The sequence below is a fragment of the Aplysia californica genome, unplaced genomic scaffold, assembly GCF_000002075.1.
Source record: "Aplysia californica isolate F4 #8 unplaced genomic scaffold, AplCal3.0 scaffold00053, whole genome shotgun sequence".
Classification (NCBI taxonomy): Eukaryota; Metazoa; Mollusca; class Gastropoda; order Aplysiida; family Aplysiidae; genus Aplysia; species Aplysia californica.
In genome coordinates, this window is record NW_004797323.1 from 1,511,111 (window position 1) to 1,521,236 (window position 10,126).

A 10,126-nucleotide genomic window follows, 5' to 3' on the forward strand; every position below is an offset into this window, starting at 1 on the left:
CCCTCCCCCCCAAAAAAAAGAAACAACAGAAAAAAACAAAAAAAAAAACAAACAAACAAGAAAACCCCCACAACAAACGAAAACAACCTGACAAAAAACCCAAACAAAATGAGACGGCATCATTAGTGGAGATCTCATGGGAATTATTCAAAGTCAACTCGGCGAGGTGAGCTGCACGGCTTGTTATTTATCTCAATGGCGTTCTCTAGTAATGTGTTTTAAAGCGATTCGGTGATAATTTATTTTGTACATCCCATTTCATTATTTTGTCTGTTCGGGTTCTATAACAAATTTCAGGGCGTGAGTCTGGGGCCAAATTTGCAGGTTTTCATTTAGTAACGTTAAAGTGCTTGTTATTGTTATGGGATGATAAAAGCTACAAACAACAACAACAGCAAACGCAAGAACAAGAACAACAACAACAACAACAACATCATCATCATCATCGTCATCATCATTATCATCATAAAAAACAACAACAACAACGACAACAACAACAACAACAACAACAACAACAACAACAACAACAACAACAACAACAACAACAACAACAACAACAACAATTAACATCAACGACAAGTAAACGATTATAGTTTCGTTCACCAAGTTATGTTAACGACAGAATCCAATATTGACGTTTTCATCAAACCTGCTTGATTTAATTAATCGAAGGAAGCAAACAGAGTTTGGAGCTGGGTTTGTTTCTCCTAAACTTGTGTGATTGTGTTAGGAGTCGAGGTTGTGTAAACGCCATAACCTGTTCAATTAAAATGCTTCGTCAGCCATAGGACGCATTTTTAAAAAGTACTATCACGTGGGTTATGTGTTTTGTTTTAATTTGTAAATCCATAGCAACGGGTTCTGATGTAATCAGTGAGTGGAATGGTGTAAATTTAGAAGTGATCAGGTGTCTTGTAAATGTAAAATATAAGCTTAGGAAGGTGCAGTGAAAGAGGGTGGTTTGGAGGGGGGATGTGGGTGCTGATGGAGGGGGGGGGAGGGGGAAGAAAGAGGTTGCAGTAAGGATGATGGGGAAAGACATGAATATTCCGGAGGAGGGGGGGGGGGCGGTGAGGGCTTCCAGATATTGCTGAAAGTTTGTGTTTAAAAATCAGTATCAACAGTAACCAGTCTCAATGCTTCACTTTACTTTTTCCTTCAGGCGTGTCCATCGGGTGCCGCAGGGAGAAACAATCGTCTTTGAGCTGCGAGTTGAGTGACTGGGACGAGGGTCAGGTCGTGAGCTCTGAGGGTGTTCTTTTCAGAGTCGACCCAACGACATCTTGGTCTCCCTGTTTCTTCAGCGTAGGCTTTACACGCTTTTTATTCGCAAGCATACCTCCCGCACCCCCATTTCCAAGCACAAAATAGCATTATTGACCCATGAAACTGCTTATACTAAAGATTCTAAACCGTACAATGGTTCTCTCCTCTCTTTGAGAAACTAAAACGGCCTGCTCAAAATCCATGCTGGCGCCACTTGAAAATTTCGTTGGATTAGGTGACCTTGACAACGGAAGCATAAGAAATACACCAGGGTAACATTGTTACTATGCTCTCATTGCAGTATGTAGCAATAAGTGAAGCAATTTTGGGCCTGTTAAAATGATCTATAGCATTGTTATATTTCTCTTTATCGACGCCACTCATCTCTGCTCTTTCATGTCGGTAGGGCCATTAGAATGAAAAGTACAACGGAAGACTTCAGCGTGCATTCATTCTATTCAATAGTAGTTGGTCAGGTTTCCAGACCCATCACTTGACAGGCACATATATCTAGTCTATTCTAAACTAAGCTCCACGATCTTTATGGAGACTTGCGGGCACAGCGTGTTTGCAATCATGCAGTACACAAAAAGTTACTGAGGCTACAAAGTACTGAAATAAGGGAACTTAAGACAAACAGCGACAAAGTGTTGACTTTTGTCGTACTTCGTCGTCAGGAAGAAGGGGGCGATTGTTTTCGACATTTAAAAAGCTAAAATTGGAGAAACCAAATTAAAACCTGGTCACAGTTAATTTAGTAATGACATTATTTTGCGAACTGAAAGATGTGCTTCTTTTCTTCTCGAGAAGTGAAAGAAAGCGCCAAAATAACAATAGTAGGGCCACATGAGAATTTACGCGGACACGGACGCTTTTGTAGCGGCATGAACCATTTTGTTGTATAAGATCCTTGCCAATACTCTTCATCGATACTGAATATCGACGATAATAACAGACGAGAGTTTCAGTTTTTGGTAAGAGTTTTACGGCACTTACAACACAACAATGAGTCATATAGATACCATCGATTAGTGGTATTACTAAAGGTACATACTAAGAAAAGGAGAAGAGATAAGGATAAGTGAGTTAAATAGGGAAGAGAGAGAAAACCACACTGCAGCACCCACCAGCCACTAATACTGACGTGAGCGCTCACACGTGCAACGCCCCGTGTTTTTAAATATCGACCAGGGAACAGTCATGGGATAAGAGAAGCGTGAACAGATTTTCATTAACATTTGGAGAATGAGGTCAGCACAGACAGCAGTAGCGTAGATCTAGTTGATTTCGGGATAAACAATAATAGGAGGCTCAAGAATTGAATCTGATTGGAATACATACTTTTGCGAAGTTCTGTTATGTGTTCCATAGTCGAGATTAACGTAAAATGCCACCAACAACCCTAACAAAAAGAATGAAAATCAAAAGAACTACATCACAAACCTCAGTTCAATTTTATTTTCAAACATCGTCCGTCTGTAGAGGTTCTTTGAGCATACCTTTTGAGCAGCTTTCTTAATCAGGATGAGATCTCAAAACTCTCAACTCAAAACTTAAGTACTGTCTTTTCACTACAGGTTTACCGTCGTCACAATCAAACCACAATTGTATAAGGTCATCTGGTATCTGTCATAGATATGATGAAATTAATGTTTGTTACTTGATTTGTATCATCAATTTGACATTCTTTGGTTTCGTATACTAAAATACAATTATTCAGACATTTTCACGTTTGTTCAAGCCATTAGATTGAATTAGGCAAGCGCTGTATTTTAAAAGTTTTATAAAAATGATAAAACAGGAATTAGACAACAGTGTTATGGCAGTGATGTTCTGGTAATTTGTATGATCTTTGAATACCCGGTAGTAAAGGACAACACGAGAATGAGGTTTCACAATTGTATGCCCCAACAACTACTACTAGTTTTCCTTGTATGGGGAAGACATAAGACCAAGGCGGACACTTCACCAAGCAAATACTCCATGATGACAATGGAAGAAGCCTACATTCAACTCCGGCAACACCTCTTGTCCAAGCAAAGCATCATCCACAGAGTGCCACCTTTTGCCTATGGACCAAGGGAGATAAGCCTCAGCTTCACACCCTTCCAGGTCTTGAACGTGGACGAAATCCAGCAGTCTGTGGACTTGTCGTCGATGATCATTATGTCGTGGAGATTGAACAACTCCTTGTGGCAGCCAGCAGACTATAACGGTCTAGACAGACTATTTATGAACTCAGACCTTATGTGGACTCCCACGGTTGTGACCCCTAAAGCTACTGCTAATCCAAAAATAGAAATACCTTCTTTCGTAGAGGTATACTATAATGGTACTGTGGTGGTGGATATTCCCGGGAAATTGAGCACTTTGTGCTATCTTGACCTTGCCAATTACCCGTTTGACGCACACACATGTGCTGTAGCGTTTGTTGAGCCCTCTGACTTTGATGTGATGCCTGCCAACTATTCCATCCTTGTTGCATCTGGTTTGTCAGAGTACTTCAGCACCAGCGCTGAGTGGATGTTAGAGGGCAACAGTTGTAAACTCACACAGGTCAGTGAACATGTGTTGTAAATTGACCACGTTGTTCTTGTAACACGTATCTTGGAATAAAAGAAAGGAGAGCAAAGACGCTGACAGTTAAGAGTTTCGACAAGTCTTGTATTATGTAAACAGTTATAGTGCGTTAAAATCGTGCGCAATTTATTGTTTAATATATTCCCAACTATAGAACATAGACTAACTAACATTAATTTTGCTAAATGGTTTATTTCAATTTGTCTCAACAGATGAATATTTTTTAAAATACCTGTGCCCTGCATTCTACAAAATTCCTTATTAGATACTAATGAATAAATACGTCTAAGGCTTTTACATATTTCCAAAGGCTTACATCCTATGAGCTGGGACAATAGCACCTTTAAAAGCAAGCCCCTCCTACGTCTTCAAATCGTGACATTATCTTTATGGAACTCCTGCTTTGGGAACCTTTTAGTGCAATAAATAGTGTGGAACAAACCTTTTTTTCCATTTCTGCAACCCCACACGTGTACATTAAAAAAAATTATGTTTTAACCAAAACGCAGTGTGGTCAGTGCACTGTTACTGAATAGTGGTAGGTTACACTGTTCTTCCCATGTAAGTATTTGTATACTATGTATTAATACATTGAAAGTTGTTTGTGTGGATCTAATAATCTATGAGGATTGTTTGAAGAATCGCACACATTTACCACTATCAAATAAAACCAAGAATTACGGCATCAAAACAAGGCACCTCCCTGTTGCAGTACCTGACTATGACTCCTCCTCACAATCATGCTGCTTCTCAATAGACAAGAGATAAGTTATTAAGTAATTATATTATAAGCAGGAATTCTTTACAAATTCACTTTCATTCATCAGGAGTTCGTAATTATACTGAACTTAAGTTTTTTTCTCTAAAAAGTGTCATTGGTGAATTGTGACGTTGGCCACATACGTATGCAAAATGTGCGTGCCGAAGGATTTTCTTCTCTAAAATTGTCTTCTTTCACCTCCTTTCTAGCTCTCTAGCAATGTTCTGTTGTCTGCTTTCAATTCCACTTTCTGCCCCCACCCCCTCACCTCCTTTGCCCCCTCCTCTGGGCTCCTGACTCTTTCTGCAGCCTTTCTACTGCTACTCCTTGGCTCCTCCTTACTGCTGTCTTTCTGCCACACCCCTGATCTTCTGGTAGGAAAGATCTACACCTAGCCTTCTCGGACAAGGGCGAAAATTTTCGGAGGGCCCGTGTGCAAGTTGCGCACGTTAAAGATCCCTTGGTGGTCTAAAATCGATAAGAGTAGGCTTCGGCCCCCACCCGGGCAAAATTAAAAAAATTCCTACCAACTGAAAATATTAGGTGTGTCTCGCGCGCTCATATGACATAATTATGCAGTTGCGAGCGCCGTAAAACACTTTACAAAAAAACACAAAAAAACCCAACAAAGATCTGGGTCATCGTTGAACTGAAAGTTTGTTGACGAGAGAAGTTCCATTTATCCGGCATTAACCCTTTCGCTGCTGAGGCGAACGGCTTCTCTAAAATCACGAGATGCTCCCATTAATTAAAACGACCAATATAGAACTTGAGAGACGACACAAACGTTACCTGTAATTTATCCCGTGCCTCTTCCTTAGTCATTGCAAAAGTTACTTTGTCTTATTTAAAGACAGAAAGCTAACAACCTATGCCATGCTATTGTTCTGTACAGCAGTGAAGAGGTTAAATTGCGTTCCCCCCGTGATTTTGACTAATTTTGGGTCGCTGATCACGAAAATCTTATCATTTTTTTAAATTTGAGCAATATTTAGGACATTTTTGGAACGCATTTTCAAATCCGCCTTGGGCAACATCAAAGAAGCCACTCCCTCGTCGTCATGCCTTCAGTTCGCCGGCCGGTGTAACACGCTCATAACACTACCGTGCAATTAAGCTTTCATGCCATAACCACTACCGTAGTGATTTTTGCACATTTATGCTGTAAACACTACCCGTAGTGATTTTGGCGTACGCTAAAAACGCTATCTCTAAGCTAAAAACACTACCGCTTACACGCCAGATTGACTACCCACGCCAAAAAACACTATCATAATTCTTCGTCAATAAACACTACTGCGGTTGTTTTCGTGGTTTAAACATGATGCTCAAAACACTATCCCAGTATTTTTAAGACCAGTAGATCAACCTTGGGCTATTATAACTAAAAGATGGCACCTGGAATGAGGGTTTAGCTTCAAATTTGTGTTTTATCCTTTAGTGTAGCCATTATTGTCTCATTCTCCTAAGTATTATGCCTCAAATAGAATATTATTATATTTCTTCTAAAATGCTTTTAAAAGGTAGTGATGTACTACTTCTGAGAACAAATTTTGAATTAAAATTGCATTTTCCTCGAAATCATATTTTTCTGTACATTTTTTTTGCTAAAGTCAGAAGTTTAAGAATGGATTTAAATTTAAATTAAACTTGGCAGAGATGTGGTCCAAATAAAGCTTAGCAAGATATCACATGCTTTTTGAATATCTTATTTCTACCTAAAGTTATTGATGTTTGTAAGTTAAAAAAAAAGATCTAGATTAGATCTAGATCTAGATCTAATAAGGCTTAAAAAATTTTTTCAATGACTAATTAAAAAAAAATTATTTTTTTCTCCAAAAATATAAATCTATAAGATACATATTATTATGTAACTGAAAAAGCTTGTGATGTCTTGACCTTTTTAGATTTAAAAAACATGCAAAAAATGGTTCATTTTCCTTGTGGCCACCGTTACCATGGCAACTCCAAGATTTGTCCACAAAATAGATGATTGCAAATTACTCACAATACGATCCCTAATAATATTAGTGGTTTTTGAAGTCTCTATAGTAGTGCATTCGGCGTGAGAAGCCGAAAATAGTGGGGTTTGTGTGATTGTATAATATATATTGCCTGAGGCTAAGAATAATATACGTACATTTAGTGGTTGATCTCTAGATCTAGATCTAGTATTTTTTGAGGGACAGTAGTTTATTTAGCGTGATCATTGATCGGGATAGATCTAGCTGTTTTTTTTTAAAGCATAGATCTACTTGAATAGTAAATTTTGCTTGAAAGAGAGTGAACTCATTGATATAGATCTAGCCAGAAATAGTGATTTTGACCTGAAGGCTCATGCTATGAACACAAACGATAGTGGATTTTGCGTGATGGTAGTGAATGTACTTTACGTACATCTGATGGTAGTGTTTTTTGCGGGATAGTAGTTTATTCAGCGTGAAGGTCTGTGCTATAAACGCTACTACTAGTGCTTTCAGCGTTGCCAAAATGACTATGGTAGTGTTTCTTGCATAGAGTGATTTTGGCTTATTACACCGGCAAATATCTTGCTCCACCAAATATCTGGTGGCTGGACTGAGAACCCTTCGATATCGAGAGGACTGCTGGTTTCCACGCTCAGTTTTACCTGGAAGTTGACAGGATGCCCGCCATTCTTTTGATATCCTACTGTTTGTCGATCAATGAACTGTACGTGTAAATGGCGCTTAATGCTGTGAATTCTCCCATTTTCCGGAGCTTTGTTGCGTTTTGTATAAAGTTAACGACACACTTTCCCCCGTGACATAGTAATTATTTACGCTCTCATTGGATTCCCGTATGGGATAATGTTTTGCAGCTTTAAATTCTACATTCTGTGACAATAAGGCCCAACCCAGTTGCAGGCTGTTGTGAGTTTTCATATGTTTGCGAGGCCTGTGTGCACATTTATGTTTGGGCAGCTGCATTTATCAGTCATGAAGATTTAATTACAATTAAGAGATGGAGGACAAAGAAGACTTCTGTCTTGTCAGGGGTTCTCAAAATGTGCATGGCTCACCATGGGTACACAAAAATTAGTGTTTATTGTTTGCTATTTAATGGTAAAAATAAATGCAACGTAAGCTGCGCACAAATTTTGATTCACCCACCGCCTTTGGCGGCTATATGCTTTTTAACTGCAAACCATATTGCGTTTGATATTATGGAACTTTAAGAAAACTTCTTTCTTTCTCGGCTAAGAAGGAAGAATAACGGTGATATCTGTAGATACTTTATCTATGTTTATATATTTTTTTCGATGTATTCCCTCTTGTAAGTACAGCTGTGGTGATACTGGATCTATGATTATCGTGTAGGCATATGTCGATTGACGGACGGGTTACATGCTCTTCCGCATACATTTCGTCAGAAATAAAATCACCCAGGGTAAAACTGGCCCCCATTGGCCGGTTTGATTTTTCTTGCCTTATTTGTCAGCTTAAAAATCTCAGCTATGTTCTACCTGCATATCTAATTTAATTTTAATTTCCCATCCCCTCCCCCTTTTTTTCGCCACAGCGTCAAGGTTTTGGCAATCACACGGAGTGCTGTTTCACCATAAAAAGACGCAGCATCTTCTACACTGTGACCATCGTGGTGCCCCTCATCTTCATGTCCTACATGACGCTCATTGTCTTCTGGGTGCCTGCCGAGTCCGGGGAAAAGATCTCCTACGTCGTCTCCATCTTCGTCTCCATGACTGTTTTCATCAACTTCGTGGTTGATGTCATCCCCAGAAGCACTGACCAGTTGCCTCGTCTGGTGTATCTGGTCACTCTCGTTACGGCCAATGCTGGGCTAGTGGCCGCGGCGACTGCTCACGTCCTCAACCGTTATCACCAACAGGCAAAGTGCCAGGAGAAGGATTGTCTGGGAGAAACTGGTGAAGAAGAATGCGCAAATCCAAATCCACGAAGAGGTCAGAAAAGGAACTGTGTCCACCCAGGAAACGGTTCGAGTTTTAAAGCAGGTTGTAAAAAGCATGCTTTGCAGGAACCCAAAGCGAACAGCATGTGCTATCTTGAGCCAAGTAGAGAGAACACCAGGGCTTGTCTGGAGGATCTCGTGTTAAATTCCGATACTCAGGAAATGACAAAGCAATCAGGGGAAGCAAACGGTATGATATTCTCCACTCAGCAAGATCGTGGTGGAAAGCTAGAACCTGGCAACCCAAGCGTCGACAAAACACAGCGTGGAGGACTCAACTTTTGGTTCCGAACATACGACGACAAGCGTCTGGATAGGATATATTTTACTGCGTTTATCATCGTCAGTTCGATACTGTATTCGTTGGTATTATTTCTCTGAAATCAACCTTTTCATAAAAATTAAAATGTTTTCGTGGGCGAATTTGTTCTACTTCTCCGTTCTTTTTGGTACTAAGACAGCCAAAATGGCTGTGGGCATAAAAGTATGTGCTTTTTAATACATCCTTTAATGAAAAATGATCCCCCCCCTCTCCATTTTTAGCATGTTAAAAAGAAGAAGGAAACATTATGCCTTTTTAGAGGGAATGTTTATACAATATAATCCCCCCCCCCCAGTCAAATCCAATATTCAAAATAGCGTTGCAGTTTGTAATTGTGTGTGTGTCTTTTTTGTATTAAATTCACGAGGAACTGTAACATAGATGACACCATTTATCATAAAACATGCCATGCATGAATCGTCCAAAATAGTGGGCGACAGAAAAGTTGTACGGTTGAGGGTTGTAGTGATTTTAGTTTTAGTAAGAGTTTCACGGCGCTTGCCACACAATGGTCATATTAGTGCTGAAGATTAGAGGTATTACAAAAGAGTAACTGACACAAAGAAGAAGAAGAGATAAGGACGATAAATTATGTCTGATAGGAACGACGGAGCAAACCACACCAGAGCACCCGCCAATCACCCACAGGACTGCAATGGAACAAAGAAACCAAGCAATGTACATTAACTCTCACCACACTAGACATCACAGACTATTACAATCAGACTTTCAAAGACTTATATGGGGTGTCCATTGGCGCGATCGGTTCGATTCGGTTCTGTTCGGATTGGTAGGTAGGACTAGCCAGATTGAGGGCGTAAAGCGACCATCGTGGCTCAAACCAATCGCCCGACTTCCATTCTCAAAAAACAAAAGCTTTTGTTTTCAAGCCGCGTTTCGCGCGATCGGTTGGCGATCGGTTAGTCGATCGCCCAATGGGCACTGGGTATAACATGAGGAAGATATTCTAGACCCAATGCAGGCCTTGTCCGGCTTGATCACAGTCATTATTTATCTTGTATCGATGGACAGCCGAAAAAAATAAATACATTAGTGAATAATCTCCCTTTCTTTCTGTCCGTCTTTTTGATCCATTTGTCTGCGTCATTCTTTGTGTCTGTATCTTCTTTCTTTCGCTTTCCGATTTATACGGGGTCCCCACTACGGATGTGATCGGCCGACTCGATCGCCTAAAAAACAAACGTGTTTGTTTTCAGTTTCAGGTGATCGAGTCGGGCGATCGGCCCGAT

At 40.0% G+C, this 10,126-nt stretch overlaps 1 protein-coding gene across 1 annotated transcript; it reads left to right on the top strand.

The window, feature by feature from the left end:
• The first annotated feature begins 3,252 nt into the window (after positions 1-3,252).
• LOC101861718 (acetylcholine receptor subunit alpha-type unc-38-like) lies at positions 3,253-8,935 on the top strand. Its single transcript, XM_005092838.1, has 2 exons — positions 3,253-3,822; positions 8,147-8,935. The coding sequence occupies exons 1-2, from the start codon at positions 3,253-3,255 to the stop codon at positions 8,933-8,935; spliced, it is 1,359 nt and encodes a 452-aa protein (XP_005092895.1).
• Positions 8,936-10,126: the final 1,191 nt, after the last annotated feature.

What these genes read in the sequence shown, in the direction of transcription:
- LOC101861718 (XM_005092838.1), top strand. Translation starts at nt 3,253, where the DNA reads ATGACAATGGAAGAAGCCTACATTCAACTCCGGCAACACCTCTTGTCC. An exon ending in ACAGTTGTAAACTCACACAG is followed by an intron (nt 3,823 to 8,146) that starts GTCAGTGAACAT and finishes TTTTCGCCACAG; the next exon opens with CGTCAAGGTTTTGGCAATCA.